A 24,487-nucleotide genomic window follows, 5' to 3' on the forward strand; every position below is an offset into this window, starting at 1 on the left:
TGAATAAAGCCGGGGGTCGCTCTCTGGATCTGATGAAGGGGGGGAGCGATGTTTGCAGCCTGTATCGCTATGGCGGGGGGGGGGGGGGGGAGGGAGGGAGGGGGAACCGGCAACACCCCCCCCCCCCCCTCCCGCGGCGCCCGGCTCCGGCGCGGCCGCTAGGGGGCGGCATAGCGCCTTTAGAGCTCCGCCCCCCGCTCCCGCCCCGCCGCGCTGATTGGCTGCCGCCGCGTACGCGGCGGCAGCCAATCAGCGCGGCGGGGCGGGAGCGGGAGCGGGCGGCGCGCGGGGGCCGCGCCGGCAGTTGGCGGCGGTGATGGCGGCGGCCGCTCTGGGCCCGGCTCCGGCCTCGGCCTCGGCCTCGGCCCCGGCCCTTTGCCGCTCGGTGCATTGGTTTCGCCGCGGGCTGCGTCTCCACGACAACCCGGCGCTGCAGGAAGCGTTGCGGGACGCCGCGTCCCTCCGTTGCATCTATATCCTGGACCCTTGGTTCGCCGCCTCCTCCGCCGTGGGCATCAACCGGTGGCGGTGAGTGGGGCTGAGGGAGGCGCCGGGCCCTCAAGGCCGCGGGTGGGCCCGAGGGGGTCGGGACGAGCCGGGTGGGGGTAGGAGCGGCGGGACTGGCCGTGGGGAGGGCTCCCGCGGTAGCCGGAGCGCTTTTAGGTGCGGCGGCTGAGTCGCGGCGGTCAGGCCGCCGCAGCGGCGGGACCGGCACACGCTGCCTCGTTCGGCCCGGTCCACGTATTGCTCCCCGCGGTCCTCTCCGTGCAGGAGGGAGGTTGCCTTGTCCGGTTGGCCTCGCCGTGGTTTTCACAGCGGTCTTGCTTGACCGTGTGGGAGGGTGCCTTCAACTTTATGTAATGTCATTAGACTCTCTCTTTACAAGCTGGGTGAATGTATGAGAGCAGCGGCTGATGGACGTTTAGCTTTAGGAAATGCTTCTCCCTGAATTTAGGGACAAGCGCAAAGAATCGCCACAGTTGCGTGACCGCACCACACCTTCCCTCTGCCCTTTGGCTGCTGAGTGGGTGTAGGTACGTGCGCCCGCCTGCCTTCCTCCCATCCTTCAAATTTTTATGGAAATGCACTTTGGCTGCTGCTGGGAAGGTAGAGATGAAGCTGTTTGGGCTTTTCCCCTCTCTCCAAATGGGAGAATGTATGGCATGAGTCATGTCTGTGCAAAAAGCAAGACCTCACGTACCGGTAGCCAGCAACATTACATAATGCTATTGTGTCAAGTCTCAGCTGCCCAAACATTTGGAAACCCAATCCAGGTAGGGGTTCTGCTCTGCGAGACTCCCCTGCGTAGAAGTGAAGCAGATCTACCCCTGTCCTCACACTACCCCATCAGGGGCAGTGGACAGGAGAGCCATCTGGCTAAAAATCCTTTAAGTGCTCTTTGAAATGTCATGTGGCTGTGCATTAGGGAAACTGTAGTTGTAACTGATTACCTGTGCTGAGCACTTTAGCTTCGTCTTAAGAGGCATGGGATAGTGTGGGTGATTTCTAAGCATTTCTAGAACCCACACAAGAAGATGGCTTAAAAATTGTAGATGTGCAGAAATGACCAGATGTTCAAATTACAGAAAATTGTGGATTCTGTTACAGCTTAATATCCTGGGAACCTGAAGTGATCTTTCCGTAGACCAGACTTTCTACAGGCAGCAGCAGACAGAAATGCCTTTCACGTGCTGCTGCTGTTGTTGCTGACTGTCCTCACTTGGAAGAACCAAAGCAGTGCCCCCAAAAGATTAATTCCTGATCCATTTAATCCTTGTTTGTTTCCACCAGCATTGTGGAGGGAGGGAAGCAAGTAGTGGTTTTATTTATGTTGTAGTCATAGAATATACAAGGAGGTGAAGATTTTAAAAATAATGCTTTCTTGGAGACGTGTGCCTACTGCAGATGTCAGAAATTAGCACCACTGGCTGTTAGGCAAAAATGTATTAGCAAGCTAGTTATAATTACCAGAGTTCTATTGGTTCCCATTGGGAACCTTGGCTTTGTTTTGCTATTTTTTTAATGCAATTACTTGTATTCAGAGTTTTGTGCTCCTAAAGCAAATGCTTCTTTTTTACCTAGCTCCCAGAAATTTATCATGTTGAAAATCCCGTATTAGTTAACTGCACAGCATGTGTGAGCCATATAGGACTAACCTTTGGTTAATTTTTAAAACACCTTGGAAAGTTGGTATTCCTATTTAATAGATGGAAAGTGGGCTGGGGGTAGGGCAGCGGTTCATTTAGGTTATCCAGACCTGGTTCTGGATCTTCTGTACTGTGATACTGGGCTCTTCTTTCCATGAACCCCAAGTCCTTTTTTCCCTCAGGAAGTGCAGAGGGAGTTTGTTCTGTCGTAAAGCTTGCAGGTCACATTATGGGCAATGCAGCTGAGGAGGGAGGAATTACCTGCTTTGCCAGGCAATTGTAGCTTAGCTTTCCTTAGCTGTGTGTGGTCTTCAGGGACCTGATGCAGATACTCATGTCTTGCAGGTCACGCTGCAGAGTAGGCACATAGGAATGAGGGAGAGGGAGAGGTTGGCAGGCTCACTTACAGAGGGTTGCAAGTTTGCCAGCAGTGCCCATGTGCTGTTGCAGAAATTAAAGTTTTAAAGCTGGTGTCTTTTGCAGAGTTAGACAAGACAAAGTGAAGTTAAAATGTAGATGGGGTGGCATGTGTGGCTGTGAAAGCAAAGATAATAGATTTGATGTTATATAGCATAGTGGAGGATCAGTAAGACATGCCATTAAATGCAAAAAGCACTTAAATGCTTTTTTACGGTTTTGGGGTGGGAGGGAATAGATGAGTGTCTTGGCATGCTCTCATCTTTGTGTCTTCATGGTAGAAGATAAATTGCAGTTCTATTTGCAACGATTCTAAGTACAGATAATTCTTGCCTTGGGAGATCTTGGTGCTCAGTTTTGTGCTACTGATGAGCTAGGAGTGCACATTTCTCTGCTGTGACATTGCCTATTTGTAGCCAGAACTGTAAAAATTGCAAGGTTTTTGTAGTAATTCATTGCTTTCCTTGCAGTAGTGTATCACCAACTTTGTATTTCATATGCAAAATCCCTCCTGCCCCAGAACCCTTGAAAGAATATACTGTAGGGAATTATATGGTTTATGCTTCTCTCCATGTTATAATATGGAGAGAGCAGCTGGCAGGGGGGTGCTGCCAACTCTGAGAGAGAACATGGGAATGGGGTTGCAGGAAAAAGAAAATCCTGGAAACCTCTTGCATCTGGACAAGCAGAACACGCATATGAATGGCTGGGAGCTGGCTGGTGCTGCAATCTCACAGCATTTGGTAGACCAGGGATGAATTTGGATTCTTGTTTTCTGTTTCTTGTCCTAACTTTCAGTTTGATTTGGAGATGCAGGTTTGCTGGAGTTCCATGCAAGTTCTCCTCATTTGTCTTTTAGCTGTAACCGGACTGACTGACACTAACTGCTGTTGTTTCTTCTCTGCAGTTTTCTCCTCCAGTCTCTGGAAGATCTGGACAACAGTTTAAGGAAACTCAACTCTCGCTTGTTTGTCGTGCGAGGACAGCCAACAGATGTCTTCCCAAGACTCTTTAAAGTAAGAGAATAATTTTCTGGAGCATAGTGGAGAAAAAGCGATGTCCCAGTGCTATCCTTGCTTTCACTCACTAATGATTTGCTAGCTGTTGGAGATCCCCTCGGCTTCTCTTTAATTATAACTAATTCTTCACTATAAACAAACTCTTTAACTACAACTAACTGCTATATGTAAGGGCCAGCTTGCGAGGCAGATACACTCTTGAACTCAGACTTGCAAAGAAATTTAGTAGTAGGGTGTAACCTACTACCAGGGTGCTTGAGCTTCTCTTTTTGGATGGTGGTCTTTGCCTTTGTTTCTGTCTCACAGGGTTGCATTGTAACATGCTGACTCCTCTGTGTTGACAGCTTCTTCCCTGCTGGCCATTTTCTTCCTGCAGCTTTTATTCGGGAAGGCTGCGATGTCCATACACCTTTACAGACAACTGAGAAAGCATATGGATATGTATGTGAATTGCAAATAGGGCTTTGTGTTAAAATTTCAAAATTCAGAAGCTTTTATGTTAGCTGACCTTCCTTTTCTTCTTCTGTTAAAGGCTGCAGTTCAGTCAGCTCAGCAGCAGAATACAGCTTGGGTCCAAGCTGCCTGCTGATGTACCATTTAGGATGGTGGAATATGCAGTGACCTCAGTAGTCAATGATGGATTAGTGGGATACATTTCTAAAGTGATATATGTCAGTGCTGCAGATTGTGAGAGCGACAAGGCTGGCAAGAGCATATCCTTGAATATCAAGGTTCCTCAAGCAGTATCATTCTTCTCTGTCCTGCTCTAAGATTGTATTTCCCATTGTCGTTGAAGCTTTTAACAGTGTCTTTGCTAGAGTGACAAAGCTAAATGAAAAAAACGTGGTTCACAATAGTCTTATGAGTTAGGTTTGTCAAGTGGACTGTACCTTGCATACAGTTGACAGAACTAGTGTCCCCAAAGCCTCTTATAGACCAGCTGATGAGGAGAGGTAAACTTGAATCTATACCCTCCTGCTGTAAATTGTTCTGATGTGTATTTTCTGGAGGAGGGCAGTACTGAGGAGGTGAATCGGACTATGCAGGTCAGAAGGGGCACTGCTACTTACTTTGGCTTCTGCATCTTAATGCGTGACACAAACTTAAGTGCTGCTTTTAGGCTTTTCGGAGTCTGGGTTATTTTTATCTTTTGATCTGCAAATAAGTTCTGGCTAGTAGTAGTTCATGCCCTCAGTATTTTAGTTCAAGGTGTTCACAGGATAATTAAAACTTTGTTGGAGAAAAATGCTTGCTTTGGTCAAAGAACAAAAAGTAGTTGGCAGAGTCTGAGGTTTGGAGAGATGGTTGTGGAATCAGCCAGACCTGCTTTTTGCTGCAGTCTGTTTTGCCTGGGCAGGTGAGTTGATGAATATCTTAGATGTGCTGTAACAGAGCCGAAAAGAATCGGGGGCGGGGGCGGGGGGGGGGGGGAAGTGTATGCTATTACATGATAAATGTATGGCTTTCATGGGAATTCCAGCCTCTCCAGAGCTGCTGCACTGAACAGTGAATTAGCAGCAGCTCATGCCTTGCTGTCAGCTGTTGTGGAAAGGAGAGTTATGCCATGTGTGGTAATGCAACACTTAGACCTAATGTAATTTCTGCTTTTGCTGCCAGTGGCTGAGCTATGTTGTCAATAACAGTTGCTGCAAAGGCACTATTATGCATGGATACCGTGAGGAGAAGTGTACTTGTTAGCTCTGTGTTAACCTTTGCAGAGGTTTTTTGTCTCACTTCTCTGAACAAACATCTGTAATTTTACCTCCTCTATCAAAGAAAAGTGTGTCATTTATTCACTGAAGTTTGCTCACAATCCCTTTGGTGCATTTTTTTTTTCCCCCCTACAGTTTTTCTTTGCTGTAGGCTAGATTCTAAGAAACGTGTCAGTCATGACTTTTCTTTTGTATGATCTGCAGCAATTTATTGCCATACAACTTACTGTTTTCTGGTTGGTTGTGCTCTGCTTCCTGTGTGCTACTGTAGCACATAGAGTGGTGAGCTTCTCAAAATTGTAGGAAACACCTGAATTGGAAGTTTTGTATTCTTACCTAAAATCTCTGTTAGCCTTAAATGTTTTTTTTTTGTATTCCATCCCTTTCTGTCAAGTCAGTAACATATGTTTCTTCAAGACCAAAGCCATCTTATCCTAGCTTTCCAGCTGATACTGTCTTTCTTATAAAAGAAAGAAAAGGTTAAAATGCAGCTGTTAAAATCACATAGGAGCAGGGCAGGACCTGCAACATGTCTGTTTGACCTCGGCTCTGAGTTAGAGGTGCTGTCACGTCCTTATTTTGAAAAAGAAGTGGAGGACCTCTCCGAGATATACATTCAGTGGTACATAACTTCTAGTTATCTGTCCTTCCTAATATTAATTTTAGGATTGAATCTAAAAGTTTAGAAAAGAAGGGGACTTGTAAAGCTGTTTTCTGCTTCTAAATTCCCTTCCCCGTCTTTGTCATTATTTTTTAATGGTCTTTAGTGAACTGATCACATCTGTTCTTTGTGCTTTGGTTCTGGTTCTGAGGTGGAAAAGACTGTCCTGTATAGGCAGAGGTGACTTAGACTGGAGAATGTGGTTCATATCATAGTTGTGTGAGGGGTTTTTTAAGTGTCTCTATAGTTTTCTGGCTGTGTTTGACTAAAGTGTTTGCTAAACAAATCTGTGGGCTGCTGCTCTGCTTGATGGATGTCTCAGGAGGGTCGCTGTGGAAACCGTCAAACCTCTTCTCATAGGATTCATTTTCTGAGGAAAACTAGGCCATAGTCTTTGAAAGCAAACTGTGCTCTGGAAAAGCCTGGAAGAGGCTGAATGCTATTTCATAAGGCCTATTCCATGTAATCTGTGAGGGATCTGTTAAAAGTGTGAAGATACAGAATAGGTGCATGGCTCAACTAGGGTAAAATAACTCCCCAAAGGCAGGACTTTAAATTAAATCTGAATTGCAGTATCATACTCTACTGTGCTGACCAGGAAGGTTCACTCAGTTGCCATCCTTTGTCCTGCATTTCCCACCACCCTGGTTTTTGCTGTTTGGGTTGGACTTTGGTCCTCTATTATGTGGTGGCTTTAAAGAGACACTGGAAAAAATTTATAGAGTATATTGATTTTACTTAATGATAGTCTCCACATAAAAATACGTTTTTTTGAGCAGAACTTGTATTGAAAAAGTTCTCTGAAATGCTTTCTCTGCAAATGCTGGGAACAGGATGGTAGAGTTACCTTTGGATGGCATGTGCAACAAAACAAGGTGGTGTTAGGCTTGGGGACTGAGCTGTAATCTAAGAACATTAATAGAGAAGAACTCAAACCTTTTCTTAGGTGTTTTAAACCTGACATTCAGGAATTTGCATAGCAGATACAGTGTTTGCTAGAGCTAATAAAATTGTTGATTCTTTGGTTACCTTGACTCCAGACTGCTGTTCCTCACAGGAACCCTCTCTAAGCTTCCAGGACCTAACACTATCCAGGAATTATGAAATCCTTATTCATAATTGTGGTGGTTAGAGAGAGTCTTCTATTTGACAGCTGTGTGTATTGTGTTTCTTGCAGGAATGGGGAGTCACTCGTCTCACCTTCGAATACGACTCGGAGCCATTTGGTAAGGAGAGAGATGCAGCTATCGTCAAACTGGCCAAGGAGGCTGGCGTGGAGGTGGTGATAGAGAATTCCCACACCCTCTATGACCTGGACAGGTATGGGGAGAGCAAGGGCAGGCGTGCTGCCTGGGCTAGGCTGGGATTGTCGCATCTGGGAAGGCTTTCAGTCTCCTCTGTTATGCTGATAGCTATACGTTGATTGCCGTTATCCCGTGTGAGCCTAGAAGGTGTCAGAAGGATTACTCTGCACTCGCACGTTTGATTAGAGCACGTCAAAGCGCAGACAGTGACGTGAATGTACAGAAAGGTGTTGCCTCAAGCTTATTAAACTGTACTTGGCAGTCATTTAAGTTGCTCAGCTGTGTCCTATTGATTGCTCTCCTTGAGCATGTCCTCACTGCATGGACTGCTTTTTTTGCTTCATTGTAATAAAGACAGTTGAGCTTTTGTCTCAAATGTGTTATGAAGGCAGGGCTTTTAACTGATGGACGTGCCAGGACAGCTGGAAGAAGTAGAACAAGGTAGATTGGGGTGAACTTACCTTATTCTAAAACCTGAATGCCTTATCTTTGTTGTGTATTTGCTATGGGGGAGCCTTGCCTTTATGTTGAGTTTCATATATTGACTTATAATCTCTCTCTATATATATATGATCTCCTTAAACAGTGGAGACAATCTTTCAGTTAAGACTCTAAGGTATGCTTGACTTCAACCATGTTTCAGTATTATTCTTACAGGTTGCTTGCTTGCCTTTTTTTTTTTTTTTTTTTTTTTAATGACTTGTGCCAGTAATGCTGAATATAGATTACCTCATATAAATCTTCAGCATCCATAATTTCCTATGGGAAGGAGTGTTGCAGTTTAGCACGTGCTGTGTGGAAATGTTTCTTTGGAGAGAGGGGGATTCTTCTTGAATCTGTCTCATGAGCAGATACTGCTTTCTGATTTTTGCATTAGAAGAGACCATCAGCGCTTATTACATCCTCACCCCTTCAATGTCAATGCCCCTCACATCCTTCCTCATGTCATCTCTGTCTTTTCCAAGGTGGAGAGTCCTAGTTTACTTAAGTTTTCAGGTAGAATCTGGTCCATATCTCTTCTAAGTTTTGTCACCTTTCTTTATACTTCTGGGTATTTCTAGAGATGGAGAGCAGTGGTGAAAATGGTAGCTTGTGTTCAAAATGTAGGAATGACATGGATTTGTATAGTGCTATGTTTCCTGTCTTCTCCTAATAGTCACTAGCATTCTTTTTGCTTTTTCTGAGTGCTGCTAAACTCTAAACTGATATCTTGAGGCTTCCTTGCAGAACGGTCATAGCTATTTGAGAAGCTACTACTATATAAGTAAGTTTAAGATTGCATAGCCATGCATATGGAGAAACAACATGACCAACACTGCATTTCATCTGATATTTTTGTCAGCTGGTCATATGGTGTATTGGGAAATTTTTAAGTTGCTTTTCATTTTTAGCTATCCCAGATAGCTTCTTGCGTCAGTAAACTTTATCATCATGCTCTTTTTTTGTCCCTTCCCAGATAATTTATGAATAATGTTGAGCAGCACAAGCCGTAGCTCAGCTCTGTGTAGGATTTATTCTCCTGTTGGAAAAATGGATTCCTATTCCATCCTGTATCTCAAAGAATTTTCTGTCTGCAGGGACCTTTTCCTTTATCCCAATTTATCATGGTTTCTTTAAAAATTTTTAGTGAGGGATCTAATCAGATGGCTTCTGAAAATCCAGGTAGAGTATATCAACTGAATCTCCCTTGCCTCAGGCTCAAATGTCACTAATAGATTTTGAGGCACAACTTCCCTTTACCAAGGCCAAATTAACCCTCCAGCATATTACAGATACCCATGCATTCACTGATTCCATTAGAATTTTCTGCCCATCTGCCTAATGCACATATCAGACTCTCTATTCTGTCATCCCTCTGATACCCTTGAAATGTTTTTTAAATCTGGAGTTGTGTTTGCTTTTTTTTCCCCTCGTAGTATTTGGATGGTTTTAGGGCAAGTGTTACATGCAGCAGCTATTAGTTTGGGTATTTCTTGATGTCCTTTACAACTCCTGCATGAATGCCTGCTGGTCCTGGCAAGCTATCGCTGTTCAAGCATAGCTTTGTTTTGTGGCATTTCTTCCTGACCTCCCAGTCTGCGACATCTCCTGATACATTTCCTTAAAAAGATTCAGAGTCATAACTTCCCCGAATACCCCCATAGTGAATGCACCTGCAAAAATAAATGCAGGGGGGTTTGTTGTGCTGTTACAGTATCTGCTTTTTTTTTGACTTGATCATGTCTTGGGCCTATAAATATCCTGGAGTGTCTGTAAGGGGATTTTTTTCTTTCCCACTACTGATGCTTTTTTAAAAACATTTCTCAAACTTTGATTTGGGTTGGGAGGTGCAAGGACACTGCTTTTGTGGTTTTTAATTTAACTTACCAAAGTTTGGGGGTTTTCTACCTTTATTTGGCCTTCATTTTTCTAAAGGATTTTGCCTTCTATTATCTTTGCTGATGCTATTCTTTAATTGTTTTGACTCTTGTGATCTTTCCGAAATCTTTTTTGATGGTTTTTGTGCAATTGTTGAATTTTTTTTTTCCCCAATATCGTATTCAAATCATCTCTGTGTTGCCTGTCAGTGTTTTGCATCTCAGCTTGTTCTTTTTGCTTAGCACGCTTCCTTATTTTTATGCATTTCTCTTCTTGAAATAAAAGCCATTATGGTATTGTTGCTCCTGGAAGGCTGTTAAATTGATGCATGCCAAAGTCACAGTTAGAGCAGGCAAGTGATAACTAACATTTTCAGCTACACCTTAGTCCTGCCTAAGACCAAATCATGAATTGCCTTTCCTTGTGGGTTCTTGATTAATTGTTCCATGGAGCAGTCATTTATGGCAACTAGAAAATAGGGTTTTGGCAGGCGGTGGGGTGTGACAGCTACCCAGTCTGCGTGGAGGCAGTTGAAGTCTCCAGTTTCTCTGACATTTCCTGGTTCTTGGCATCTCTGAGATTTCTCAGCAGGTGGTAATACAGTTCTAATATTGTATTTCTCCTGGAAGCCTCTCAAAGCATATCGCCCTCCAGTCATGTTACCCAGTCTTTTAATTCATGGTATGTGTTGTCCCTCTGCTCACCCTACTGTTTTTCCTGCATAATTAGTAACCTGGTGGTAGTGTCCTACTTCTCATCTTTCTTTAATCAAGTTTTCAACAAGATTGTCAGGTCTGGTTTTAAACAGTTTAGACTAATCTTTCACTTCTACATAAATGATTCCAGCAGTCCTCCTCTTGTCCCCTGCAGCATATTCCCAGTACCACCTCCACCAGCTCCTTTTAAACATTAATGAAGAGCCTGTTCAGTTACCTTGTGAATTTGACCAGTTTTACCCAGTAGGAAGATTAACAATGTGCTCCTTGTTGACACTGCCAGCATAGCTGTGTGATGTGATTATCAGAGCATCTTTCCCCTCCTCTCCCCCAAAGCAAGGAGAGGGCTATAGAAAATCAGCATCAGTGCTGGAAAATACTCCTAAGAAGATCTAGGAATTCCCAATCAAGATTAGCGATGTTCAGATTGTAGAAGTCAGAAAAGATAATCTCTTGGGTATCAGCTTAGCCTGCTCAAAGCCTTTACTTGACAATTATTCTATCTGACAACTTCCAGCTGACAGGTTGTTTTGTCCCTTCTCTGGATCTGCCTGTTTTCTTCTCCTCAGGATCTAAATCCTCTGTAGTCTACTTGCTGATGGTCAGCATTGTGGTTTCTGTAATCCTGGGCAGGCGTGGGTTATTCAGGGGGAGTGGTTTAGGTCGGAAAAGAACACTGTGAACTTGTAGGTTTGTAGCATGCATCAGGAGCAGCTTTTCCTCAAATATTTTAGCCTAAGGCTGAAATGATAGTTAAATGCATTTTAATAGGAGCATGTACAAACTTAAAGGAACCAAGCACTGGGGAAGCACGCGTACCTTGGTGGTTCTGGAGTTCATAATTACACTATGCCAAAATAGTGGTTTATTTCTGTGTAAGAAGGTTAAGTCAAACTTCTGCCTGCCAGGTCTTGTTATCCTCGTCTGTCTTGCGTGGTGCTCTGGTGTCCACATGTTTTCCCCCTGTGCTGATAGTCAGCCTGTCATCGAGTCACTTCATCTTTCATCTGCTCATGTGTGTGATTCTGTGGGAGTTGAATTGTTCGCCCTTTGTCCAGCATCTGTTGTGTGGAATATCTAGTGGTTGTCTCTCGATCTCCTCTTTGAATCTGTAGAAATGCCCCTTGCCTTATGTACACGTAGCCCTACATGAGCTCTCTGGAGCGAGGATTTAGATCAGAGCAATTGCATAAGCTGGCAAGGCTAACTAAATAGCCTGCGTGAATTGGTAGTGGGGTGTGTTGTTGAGCAGCCTGCTTGCCGAGTGCTGGCAGCCAGCTCTTCCTCGCGCAAGGAAGCAGGGGGGAGCACGTTCAGTCCCTTGCCAGAACCAGACCCTGTCATTTGCAAGTGAGCTGAGGTGTCAGGTTTTTGAGGCAAGCAGCTTTCCCTTGCCCTGTAGCTATCCCACTGGGGCGCTGCCGTGGAGGTGTGAGTCAGAAGCTGACACCTGTGAGGCTGTGCATTTGAAGTCTGCAAACACTCTGCTGTCACAGGTAACTGACTGTAGGACACCTTACAATCCTAGCAGCACCAGAACTACGTTTGGTCAGGTTTTGGTTGCCTGCTTTCTTGAGGTAAAGTGTGACTGACAGTCAGAAAGACCCTTGTAACTTCTGGCATCAAGGTGCTACTGTCAGTGCTGGGCAGTATATTGCTGGTCTGGTAGCACAGCCATTTTTATGTGTGCTCACTAACACCAGAAAGGTTAGGTTTTATATGACGAATACAGTGATTCTGCTCTCCTCTGTTCTGCTTCAAGAAAACTAGAAGAATAACTGCCATGTGTAGTCTGTGGGTTGCACTGGGAGACACGAATGAAATGGGAGTATTAAATCCTGGGGAGGGACCTCCCTTTTTCTGTCATTGGGGAAGGTCCCGTGAGATTGTACTGCCTGAGTTAGAAGGACAGTAGGAGGAAGGAAAGGACTCTTGCTTGGGGGCCTTCCTGTACAAATCTTTGTACAGAAGGCTGAACAGCATTACAATACCCAGTATGTATCATCTAATGTCCAATATTGTACAATACCCAATATTTGATACTTCTTTTCATGGCAGTATTGTGGAAGGTTCAAATCCTGTTGCATAATGCCAGTGTCAGGTGCTGTGAAATGTGCAACTTGTCCTAGTCCTATCTCTTAAAGATTTGTGTCCCAGATCTCCTAACTGTTTAGGAATTTAGGAGCTGTACTAGGTAACTTCATTTGTATTCATGTTCTTGAGGATGTCAAATACAGACTCTGGCATCCATCCACCTGCAAGTCACAGCAATTTGCTCTGAGTAGCTGTCCGTTCACAAAAGTTTTACCTGTGGATCTGGGACATGGTATAATAGCGTGAATCTCAGACTGAGCTACAGCGTCAGCATATCTGTGGAAAAGGAGTGAAAAAAGAGGCAGTGCTAAAAGAAGTGACTTCCCCACCCCCATCCCAAGCACCTCAGGGCAAACAGAGTGCAGCTTTGGCACATTTTCGTTCCAAGCTCTGAACTCCTCTGGAAACAAGTGAGTCTCTCTAGAGCGCTGTAACTAGAAATGCCTTCCTTCTCTTCCAGTGGCAATGCTCATTTTCTGGGCACCTCTGGTCAGTCTTGTTTGGGGTCCCCAGTGCTCAGAGCAAGCCGCGGAGAAGACTGTGGTGGGTAGTACTCATGAGAGTTCGTGATCCCTGCCGTCTCTGGGGTGGTATACAGAGACAGCCGGCCGAAAAGCGCACGCATGAAAGCAGAGGAGACGCTCTCTAGTATGAAGGTTCAGGACAGAATGTGTTGCCTGCAAGGCTCCCCGCAATACACTTGCTTGGAGGGGTGGCAGAGCGCACTTCGCCCAACCGTGCCATCGTGTTTATAGCCTTGCACTACAAACGCACCACGTTTTGCACTCTGTGCGCGTCCCGATCACCCTCCCTCCCCTGTCCTGTTCGTTAATCTGTCTTTCTCCAACTGTTTACAGCTTAGAAGCAGAAAACCGGGAGGCAGCTGCGGGAGGCTTCCATTTTTAATCTTTGCAACCGTGCTGCCTGCCTTAAAGGCTCTTTTTCCCTCAGAGGCCCGGGCTCCCGCCCGATGCCTGGCCTGGATGGAGGCGGCCGCAGCAGGAGGTGCGGAGCGGGGCTGGCTTCCCACCTCGCCTCCGATCAGCAGCGTGGGGAAGCTGGGTCACTGCGGAGCACACGTGAGGAAGGGCTCAGGGCTGGAGAAGGCCCGGGGCCGGCATGTCGCTCCTCCTCGCTACACGTGCGGCTTCAGGGGAGGAAGGGAAGGCACATGGCGTCTGCCGAAAACACTCGGCTTTAAGCCCAGCCCCTTGCATAAGCTGTTGACTGTGATGGGTGGAGAAGGCTGCTCTGCTGCAGCTCTTGTGTGAGCTGAGGGGTTAGCTGCCTTAAATTTATGTAACCCGGGGATCCCTGTGCTGCTTGCTTTGCTCTTAACTCCTTCCTCTCCCTGCAGGCATCTTTTACCCTGGGGAAGCTTACCTTGCCTGGGGGGGGGGAGGGTGCTTCTCAAAGGTCCCTGTGCCTGGAAAAGTAAGAGTGGTCCTAGCAGGCTGTGGATGCTTAGTGAAGTAGAGGAATGGGGAACCGTGGCTGCCTTTTCTGTAGCATGATCTGACACATGTGAATAGCATGAGACAGGTCTGCTTGTGACCTTATGGCATGGGGGAGGATGGTGATTTCTCTAATCACGGGGACAGAGAGGAATGACACAAACTGGGATTTGTCTCACCTGAGATAGGTAGAGGAGGAGTTATTAACAGGCTGGGACTTTCTGTGTCAGGGAGGAAGTAAGGTCAGAATATCTCAGGGGACCAGATGTAAGTCTAGGATTTGCCTTCTTGGGGAGACAGAAAGGGAGTAATCAGACTGAGATTTCATACAGAGGTCTGATGAGGAGCTCTGGGAGAGGGATGTGATGCTAAGCCTGATTCAGCTGGAGCTGTTTTGTTGTTTTTCCCGGAGAGATGAATTAGTACATGGGGGTTTCTTTTCTGGTGTGTTTTGGGGTTTGTTTTTGTTTGGTTGGGTTTTAATATCCCTTTGAGGGACACATCAAGTGGAAACTAGACCTATAAAGATTTCTCTATCCAAAGTGAAAGCGTATCCTTAGCAGAGATAGCAGGATGCAGTTTGGCTGTCATTTCCTTATGTCTTATGTGGTAGTAAGGTTGTGTTGGTTTACCTTGCTTGTTTTGTCTCCAGAATAATTGAACTGAATGGCCACAAGCCACCCCTCACCTACAAGCGCTTCCAGGCCATCATTAGCCGTATGGAGCTCCCAAAGAAGCCGGTGAGCACTGTAATAAGCCAGCAAATGGAGACGTGTAAAGTGGACATCCAGGAGAACCATGACGATGTGTATGGGGTCCCATCCCTGGAAGAGCTGGGTACGTATTGAAAGTGAGGGCAAGGGTTAACTGCCAGCTGAATCGGGGTCTCCTGAAACTGTTTCTGATGCTGGCATGTGCCCAGGACAGTTCAGGTGTTCTCATCTGACCTGGGCTGCCTGTAGCCATAGAATCAGCCTAATGTTTTCAGTGAGTGCTGGATCTCGTGAAAACAGACTGCTGTCCCTTGCGCTACTGTCAATGCACAGCATCCCCTTTAGCATTGCTCTGAAATGCTCTGCATCTGTCCTTATGTTCTCTGCTATACTGAGCATGTAACCACTGTATCAGTGTCTCATGTCCTCACCAGCTGCTTTCCTTCTACTGCCATCTCTGACATGTTGTGTAACAGACCCGAAGAGGTAAACTAACTGTGTACCAGGCTTAGATCATTTCTTTCAGTTATAGCGAAGCAGCACCAATTTGGGAGCATAGCAAGACAAGAGATGTTACAGAAACTTCTTTCACTCGTCCTGCTGTGTCTTTTGGTCTGGTATTTTTCTTGGATAAGGAGGATGAATAGGCAGCTGAGGCATGAGGAATGCAAGGCCTACATTAGGGAAGTGAATCTAAATGCAAGGGAAGAAAGGATTAATGCAGAATACTGTCTGTGTGTGTGTGAGTGGAGGCTCCACACCAGCTTTATAAGAGTATCACCTTGCACCCTAACACACAGTTTCAGCAATCATGTAAAAGCAGGGGGCTTCACAACAGGAGTATCCTAAGGGTTGCAGTCCTGGGTAGATCTGCTTCCTTTAATGTCAGGGCTAAGGTGAGTCTGCCTGCAGTCTTAGCCTAGAGCAGTGCAGGGAAACCGCATTATTGCTTCCCCTTTTGCATCATTTCTTCAGCACTAATCCAGTGCCTTCCCCAACACCAGCTTTCAGCAGAGTAGGAGCCTCACCAGGAGCAGCCAGGCAGGCCATCTAGTGAGCTGCTGGTGTCCATGAAAAGGTATTTTATAAGGCAAAGCTGTGGAGCATATGTTCCTTTGCCAGCTGCTCTGGCCTTTGGAGCAGAGCCCTGTGGATAATGCTGACACACAGAGAGAGTGCTGACATGTGAGCAATGAGGAAAGTCCCCAGAAGGCTGCCTGAAGCATTGCAGGGAGAGGCCCTTGTAGTGCAGTGTCATGAGCAGGCTCTCACCATGTTTCACGTGATTTGCCTGCTATAGAAGGACTAGAGCAGCAAATAAGCCATGTTAGGCAACTGCAGTATGTAGTGTGTCGCTGTTACTAATGCTTAATCCCATCTATACCCTTTGTCTAGGTGTGGCTTCAAATCTTACAAAGTTCTTTCCCTCAGGCTTTCCTACGGATGGTCTTGCCCCTGCAGTTTGGCAAGGAGGGGAGACGGAAGCCTTGGCACGGCTAGATAAACACTTGGAAAGAAAGGTAACCCCTGTTATTTAAGTGGCGATTCCTGCAGGTTGTGGCCGCACATGAAAAATGTTGAGCATTGGCCATTGTTCTGTTTCCCTGTTCTTCCTAGCAATGGTCACAGCATTCACCTCTGGAAGGGATGTTTGGTATTGTTGGAGTACTGCTGTGATCTTGGGTTGTGTGTGGAGCAGGGAGCTCCTGGGCTTCCTCAGACCCAAAGAAGTAGAGCTGTATATTAATTATGCTGCTGTTTGAAGCACATAGGATTCTTTCCCTTGTTTCTACCCCTCCATTTCCTTTAGAGGAGTGCAAACTTGGAAACTCTACTGTAAGTTGCTCAGTCCCTACTGCACACTGCACACCATCTCATTTTTTCTTTAGCTGAGGTATTGGTGCGAGTACATGCTCATAAAAGAATGCCTTCCCCTTGTACATCAGCCTGTTAATATGTTGTCTCACTGACTGGCATTCCTTAAGGCCCTTGCTGAAATACCCAGTTTTTTTCTGTGGGGCATATGTTCTTCGTTATTGTGCACAAAGCAAACAATTTCAAAGTAATGAAAATGCAGCTGCAGAGGCATGACTCCATTTTAAACAGTTTGTATCTTTTTAATGCTTGGTGTAGTTGTAGAGATCAAAGCATAAATTCTTGTGCTGAAGGGGGAATAAACTGTCAGTGTAATACTCCACAAAGTTTGGGTTTCCCCAGATTTTCTTGTTTGGTGTGTGAAATGAGATAGACATACCTGGACATAAACAATGTTGTTAGCATATGTCCCTAGGAGCTCTTAGGGTTATTAGCTCCTGCATGCAAAGCAAGTTTAGTCCTTTTCTTGGCCCAAATGACTAAGTGGTTTAAATCCTGGAGCAAAGGTTTTGCATTCCTTGAATGGGGTGTGGGGGTTGGGATTGCCCACTTGAGATCTCTCCTAGCAGTGGTTGGAAGTGAGTAGAAGAGACTGTGCTGTCAGACCTCAGTGGCCTTGCCACCTGCACAGAGATGTGCCCTTAGTAGTGTCCCACAAGTTTGGGGTTTTTTTTGGCTCATTTCTCCTGAATATATCTAGGCATGGGTTGCAAATTACGAAAGACCAAGGATGAATGCCAATTCATTGCTGGCCAGCCCTACAGGACTCAGTCCCTACCTGCGTTTTGGCTGCTTGTCCTGCCGCTTGTTTTACTATCGTCTCTGGGAGCTGTATAAGAAGGTAAGACAAAAGCGTTCATCTGGACAGCAGGCTGGTTTTGAGCATAAATAGCATGGTGTTGGTTCCCAGACAGTGTGCCAGAGCAGCTGCAAAAGTTACTATTGCCTCCCTTAGCCCTTAGTTGGGCTAAGCTTGTTGCTACTACAGAAGAGGCTCTTGGGTGAGGAAAAGTGATTCTCCTATATGTAGTGGAGCAGACCTTAAATCTGCTGATACCCTGCTCTTCAGCCTGTATGTCTCTTGTGTCATTGTCATGGTTTAACCCCAGCCAGCAACTAAGCACCACACAGCCACTTACTCACTCCCCCCCACCCAGTGGGATGGGGAAGAAAATCAGGAAAAGAAGTAAAACTTGTGGGTTGAGATAAGAATGGTTTAATAGAACAGAAAAGAAAAAACTAATAATGATAGCACTAATAAAATGACAGCGGTAATAATAAAAGAATTGGAATGTACAAATGATGCACAGTGCAATTGCTCACCACCTGCTGATCAACACCCAGTTAATCCCCAAGTGGTGATCCCCCTGCCCCCACTCCCCCCAGCTTATATACTAGAATGTGACATCACATGGTATGGAATACCCCTTTGGCCAGTTTGGGTCAGCTGCCTTGGCTGTGTCCTGTGCCAGCTTCTTGTGCCCTTCCAGCTTTCTCGCTGGCTGGCTTGAGAAGCTGAAAAATCCTTGACTTTAGTCTAAACCTTACTTAGGAATAACTGAAAACATCACTGTTATCAACATTCTTCTCATACTGAACTCAAAACATAGCACTGTACCAGCTACTAGGAAGACAATTAACTCTATCTCAGCTGAAACCAGGACAGTCATGAGCAGCGTAGAGTTTTTTGCTGTTAGTTTTGGGTTGTTCCAAGTCTCATTAGTGTACTACTGATTGAGCTAAAAGCAGTGCTCTAATTTCACCACCTGGGGTTTCTGGTAAAGGATGATTTGAAATTGAGCTCCCTTATGGCAGTTGTCAATAACTGACTTGGGAATTGTATGGGTGCCCCACAGTTCAGCTTAATGAAGCCAGTCCTGCCCTGCTTGTGAATTCCCTTGTTCCCATCTCCACAGGTGAAGCGGAACAGCACCCCCCCGCTCTCTCTCTACGGACAGCTTCTGTGGCGGGAGTTTTTCTACACAGCAGCCACAAACAACCCAAAGTTTGATCGTATGGAGGGGAACCCCATCTGCATCCAAATCCCCTGGGACAGGAATCCTGAAGCCTTGGCAAAGTGGGCAGAGGGCAAGACAGGCTTCCCTTGGATTGATGCAATCATGACCCAACTGAGACAGGAAGGCTGGATCCATCATCTGGCCAGGCATGCGGTGGCCTGCTTCCTGACCAGGGGCGACCTCTGGATCAGCTGGGAGTCAGGAGTCAGGGTGAGTGTGGCATTTCCAGAGGCTTGCAGGAGGCCATAAGAAAAACAAAGTCTCCCTGGCGCTCACTGCAAGGATGGGCACACAGGTATGGCTTTTGCTTCACATGTAAAAGTTGCGTGGAAGAGGGGATTTGCTGGCAGGCTCTTGGCCTGCCAACAGCCTGACTTCTTTCTGCCTTCTACTGTGAGGCTCTGACAGTATCAAGAGTCTCCACTAACCATAACTAAATGTTAGTGGGACCCACTGGTAAATATGGCCTGGGGTTTTGGGGGTTTATTTTTTGTAAAAGTTCACTCAGTCCATCTGTTTTCTTTGCAAGTTCAATGCCACTTTATAACTGGAATTTTTCCTCATTGTATAATCCATCACCGTGCCGGTCAGGGAACACTCCATGCCTGTGAAATCTGAGTCTAGAGTCTCTCAAGGAAAGAGGTAAAAGACCCTCCTCTTAGGCCATCTGAAGGGACAGACAGCTTGAACCTATCCGGTGTACATATTGCCCTAAGCAAAAAAACTGGAGGCAGGGGCATCTTGTCACAAAGCTGATAAAGCAGAGCAAAATTGAAAGTGTCATAGGGTCAGATGCTAAAAGCGCAGTGTCTGTGCATGGATGTGAGTGAGTTACTGCTGAAACCTGTCTGCCTCTCAGTGGCAGTGTGCTCTGGGACCTTCAGAGGGGTTCTTCCTTCTTGCTGTGGTGCTTGTTCTTCTGTGCAGCATCTGCCTGCTTTCCACAGTTGGTGTTTTGCACTTGTTACACCTCCCAGGTTAGGATCAATACCCGAGGCTTGATGCCACACTAGGTAGTGGTTTAGTGTGTAGCTGCATGAGAGATAAGCCAGTGCTTTATCAGCATGAGCAGACAGTGCCTCCCATTTTGAAATCATCAGGAAGTGAGATATATTGACCAGCCAACTGGCTTCAGCCAGCAGATCACCTCTTTCCTGCTGCTCTGGTTCCTAGGGGCTGTTCTGACAGCTTAGTGCCTGCCATTTGAAATAGCATCTTGGGTCCTCCTGCCCCAAAGTCCAGCCTGGGGAAGCTCTCACTGCCTTTTCCTCCAATTGCTGCAGGTATTCGATGAATTGTTGCTGGATGCAGATTTTAGCGTAAACGCAGGCAGTTGGATGTGGCTTTCGTGCAGTGCGTTCTTCCAGCAGTTCTTTCACTGTTACTGCCCTGTGGGCTTCGGACGTCGCACAGACCCCAGTGGTGACTATGTTAAGTAAGTGATGCGACTGGAGCTTCTTTCTTGTTTCATCTCTGAGCCTAAGTCGTTCAGTAGCTGACAGATGCGTGGCGCTTTCTGAATCATTGTGAATGCTGCATTGCTGCACTTTTAAGTGTTGCTTGTGCATCTTCTTACTTGCGTTGCAGGAGGTATCTGCCCAAACTAAAGGGTTTCCCCTCACGGTACATCTACGAACCATGGAATGCCCCAGAGTCTGTGCAGAAGGCAGCCAAGTGCATCATTGGGGTGGACTACCCCAAACCCATGGTGAACCACGCGGAGACCAGCCGACTGAACATCGAACGCATGAAGCAGATCTACCAGCAGCTCTCGCGCTATAGGGGACTCTGTAAGCACCAGCAGTTGCAAAAGATTGTGTCTTTAATAGGAGATAAAATGGTAGGAGGAGGGGTCATGATTTAAAATAGATAGCACTTGTCTCTCTGGCCAGTCCTTGCAAGAGGGAGCAGTCCCTGCCAAAGCTGCTCAATCAGTTTCCAGGGAGAGCTCCACTGAGCTCTTGGATGGCTAAGGGCGGAGTTTGGTTAGTTTTGAGAGCTGATGATAGCACAGCACCATCCATATGCCACCAATGGTCCATTCTTCACTTTGGAAAAAAAACCTAGGCAGAGCATCCTAAATAAATATGCTGCTAGATCACAGGGTCTGTCTGTGGCCAGCACTGGGTAAGCATAGCTCTGAACTCATCCTGCTTTAGGATATGGATGTGCTGGTTGGTGATTGCTTCCTTGTGAAAGGCTTCTCTCACCCCAGGTGGTTTTTGTTTCTTAACTATGATCCTCTTGCCTTTCCCTAGGTTTACTGGCATCAGTCCCTTCGTGTGTGGAAGATCTCAGTGGCCCAGTCATAGACTCAGCTTCAGGGCAGGGCTGCAGCACCAATACAGGTGAGTTGGAGCTATTTGTGTGCTTCTGAGATAGTTTCATGTCAACTTAAAGGCTACGAGCAGGAGAGAGAGATTCTTTTCTGATAAGAGGGTGTGTACCTAGGAAAACATAGATCCCATTCACCTAGGAAAACATAGATGCCATTCACCTTCCTTTAGGCTTTCTTCAGAATTCCCCGGTGAGCCTTCATTCCTAAAAGGGCTGAAGAATAGGAGTTCATTAAAGTGAATCTTTTATTGCCTGTATGGGATCATATGCAGCCACTTAAGGGAGAAGTGCAGATCACTGTAGGGGCTAATCAGGTATAATTAAGCTGCCCTCCATCAGAGGGTACTCTTCTGTTTGTTCTGGGAGACTTAATTATTCCGCTTTTAACAAATGTTTTTCAAAAGTTTTCAAGGAGGCTGTGGCAACATCTCTCTGTGCTTGTCCACTGCGTATTCTTCTTTCTCCCAGCTCTGTAGCAGGTTAGGCTTGGGTGTACTTGTGAGATCTAAAGGCAGGGGTAACGTTGCAATGACTCTTCTTCCTCTACAGCGATGAGGCTGTCGCAAGCAGAGCAGGCTTCTCCAAAGCGCAAACATGAGGGAGCAGAAGAGCTGTGCACTGAAGAACTGTATAAACGAGCCAAAGTGACAGGTCTCCCCACGCCAGAGATCCCTGGCAAGAGTTTATGATTGTGAGTAGTCTCTGGTGTGATCTGGCCTAAACGACTTTGTTCTGGCAGCTAGGAAGGCTCAATCTTACTTGCTCCCTACACTTTAATGCACAAAATGGACTTGCTTGTGGAGAGAGGCAGCTCCTAACTGTAATACCATAGCCCTGTAATTTGGCAGTGGTCTGCCCTCTGGTTGTTTTGCTTTTGCTTGACAAGCTGTTAACTCAGTTGTCCAGCAGAGAGCAGTACCCTGTTGCTAGAACAATCACAGAGCACAGTTGTTCGTGGGTTTGCTTTATTTGAGGCTGCTTCTCCTTCCACAGAGTGGATTTGCAGCCAGATTTGAAGATGTGGTGAGGGTACAGGCTGGAGGAGGGGAGCAAGCAGGTCCAATCGTCTGCCTGAAATGCTCCAGATCCCAGGAGGGAAGGAGCTGGTCACATGTTCTGCCAACTTTTCAGTATCAGGGGGAGGTCAAGGCAAAATCTCTCTTTTGCTTTCTCCTACAGCCAGCGACAAGCACCTTGCAATTGAAGAGTGAGAGTGCTGAAGAGGTGACCAGAAGAGGAGGGACTGCTGCCACAGAGGGACTGGAACTTGTGATCCACAACAGAAAATCTGGGGTCTCATATAAATGTGTAATTCCATTAGCTGCCACAAAAGGGCACTGCGTTATTTGTGCTTGGGAATATTTGGCTTTCTGGTCTCCAAAGAACCAAATATGTCTCTTCTTAGCCATGCCCAAAATCTGCCCACATATAAGGGGCAAGAGCCTTCTATCAGCTTGTTCCCTCTCAGGTGTATCTTTCTTTTCTGACAATGGCTCAGTGCATGTGACTTGATGCATTGACGTAGGGAGCAGCATCTGTGCATCTCGGAAACAGTGAACGTCCTTTCTCATCGCTGGTACTAGGCAGTGAGGTACGCTGATTACTTCAAATTATAGTAGGGGTTGAGAAGGAAGCTGCTGCAATGTCAAAAATAGAGTACTCATCCTACAAGAGAACAGGAAAATCTCAGTATTTCTTTCATTAGGCTAGACTGATGGGGATGTAAATGCTGAGTAAATGAAGGTGGTACTCATGTGGGATGGAAACGAAATGAAGGACAACTGTAGCACAATAACAAAGAGATACAAACTGTCTGTACACTTGAAAGGCACTTAAAACTTTCCCTGCAAAAGAATCTCACTGCTGCAAGGTGAGCAATAGCGCTGTTGCCTGGAACAGGCAGCTTCAGAGCAGTTTGACATCTGGGAGGGAGGGACTCTGAGAGAAGGAGGAATTGTTCAGAGAATAAGATCGTGCCTTGATATGAGTAAAGCAGTCTCCCAGAAGCTTGCTGGTCCAAATAATAAGGGAGCTACACCTGGGCCCTGCACTCTACAGCATTTCCTTCCCTGAGTGAGAGCTCTCAAATGGAGTGACCAGTGTCTGGTGTGTAGCCTGTGGAGCGCCTCATACTGGCAGGGGATGCATTACACATCAGCTCCTCGAAGTGAGTCTTCCTCGGGCTCAGTCTGTTGTCCATTCTGTGTGGATGTTTGCTCTTTCCTGTATTAGCATCTGTGTTCCACGTTTCTACACAGTATATTTCTGTAACCTCACACCCTGCACACTGCTCCTTCTTGCCATTCGCATTCACGCTGGTGCTTTGTAGTCTAGCAGGACAATCGCGTAGCGTATCTCATACCCTGCACACTGCTCCTTCTTGCCATTCGCATTCACGCTGGTGCTTTGTAGTCTAGCAGGACGATTGCGTAGCTTCCCTGGCTCTTAACCATACACTTCTTGGCCTGGTCCTGTTGCATGTTATTTCACCACGGTGCTGGCAGAGTGCCTCTACTTGCCTTCCCACCTAAGGGGGCAAGGGAGGGTAGTACTGCAGAAGAGCCTCTCTTCTGGCCGTTTTCAAGAGGGATTAGATCAAGTAGCTAATCCCATGCAATGGGCTGCTGTTGGCACTGTTTTCTTTTGCTGTCCAAAACCTTTCATCCATGCCTGGCACAGATAGTGTGGGGCTATATGTGAGTTTATGCAACTAACAGCTTGGGGAGCACAGGCGTTGTTTCCCACTCTGGCTGGGATAATCAGATTTGGTTTTGGAGGCTGTGTTTGGGCCCAGAGCAATGGGGCTGTGAATAGAAACTGACTCAAGTGTATCTGGGAAACCTGAAGTGGTTGAATTGGGTCTGTGAGTTAATTTCTTGAATAGCTGAATAACCTTGCCTTCCCACACATCTCCCTGGGGCATTGACCCTAGATTCCTTTTCCCAAGGGAATCCATTGGACGGACAGACCAAGTAAACGAGTCACTTTTCCTGCTCATACTTTCTTCTAAACTACTATTCATAGAGTCTGCCTGGTGGATAACCCAGAAATCAACAGGTTTTGTCTCCTTCAGTCTGACCCAGACCTTACTCCCACTGTCTTGAGGGTAGAAGGTATAAAGAAAAAGAGACCCGACCCCCCTGCCCTGACCTGTCTTCTGCTGCAGAGTGAAGAAAGGGGAAAGACGTGCACTTTGTACACTTAGGTTACAGAAATTGAGACTTCTGTCATTTGGAGAGTTTCATGCTTATGCAGCGGTCTGTAAATATGACTTTTTTTTAATATATATATAAATGTCTTTAACCCTCTCTTTGCTGTCATCCAAATTATTTTGTTTCATAAGTGGCATTTCTGGGGCTGGATCCATGGGGGTAAGGAACCAAGGGGAGGGGAGGCAAAATTTCCAAGTGGTCTCTTAAAAGGCTTTGTGGGTGAGGAGGAAATCACATTTGCAAGCTTTCTGTCAGCGCCTGTGGTGTGGATGGTGGCACCTGGAAGACCTGCATTTTGGGTAGCAGAACTGGGAAGGGCACACCGAAACACAAGGCCAGCCAAAGGTAAGGGAAAAACTTCCTGCAAGAAACCTGTTAATGAGTTCAAAAAGGCTTGACCAGGTCATGGGGAAAGAAAAAGCCATCAATACCCATTAGTGAAGATACCAT

At 46.2% G+C, this 24,487-nt stretch overlaps 1 protein-coding gene across 1 annotated transcript; it reads left to right on the forward strand.

Annotated features, from left to right (window-relative positions):
• Positions 1 to 277: 277 nt before the first annotated feature.
• CRY2 (cryptochrome circadian regulator 2) lies at positions 278 to 24,133 on the forward strand. The gene is made up of 12 exons (XM_049825494.1): positions 278 to 528; positions 3,472 to 3,580; positions 7,134 to 7,276; positions 14,535 to 14,719; positions 16,027 to 16,115; positions 17,171 to 17,311; positions 18,387 to 18,698; positions 19,772 to 19,923; positions 20,076 to 20,278; positions 20,747 to 20,836; positions 21,375 to 21,516; positions 22,005 to 24,133. Exons 1-11 carry the CDS (start codon positions 317 to 319, stop codon positions 21,512 to 21,514), a joined length of 1,776 nt encoding a protein of 591 aa, XP_049681451.1. The 5' UTR covers positions 278 to 316; the 3' UTR covers positions 21,515 to 21,516; positions 22,005 to 24,133.
• The last annotated feature ends 354 nt before the right edge of the window (positions 24,134 to 24,487 follow it).

This window comes from Accipiter gentilis, chromosome 22 (genome assembly GCF_929443795.1).
Source record: "Accipiter gentilis chromosome 22, bAccGen1.1, whole genome shotgun sequence".
Classification (NCBI taxonomy): domain Eukaryota; kingdom Metazoa; phylum Chordata; class Aves; order Accipitriformes; family Accipitridae; genus Astur; species Astur gentilis.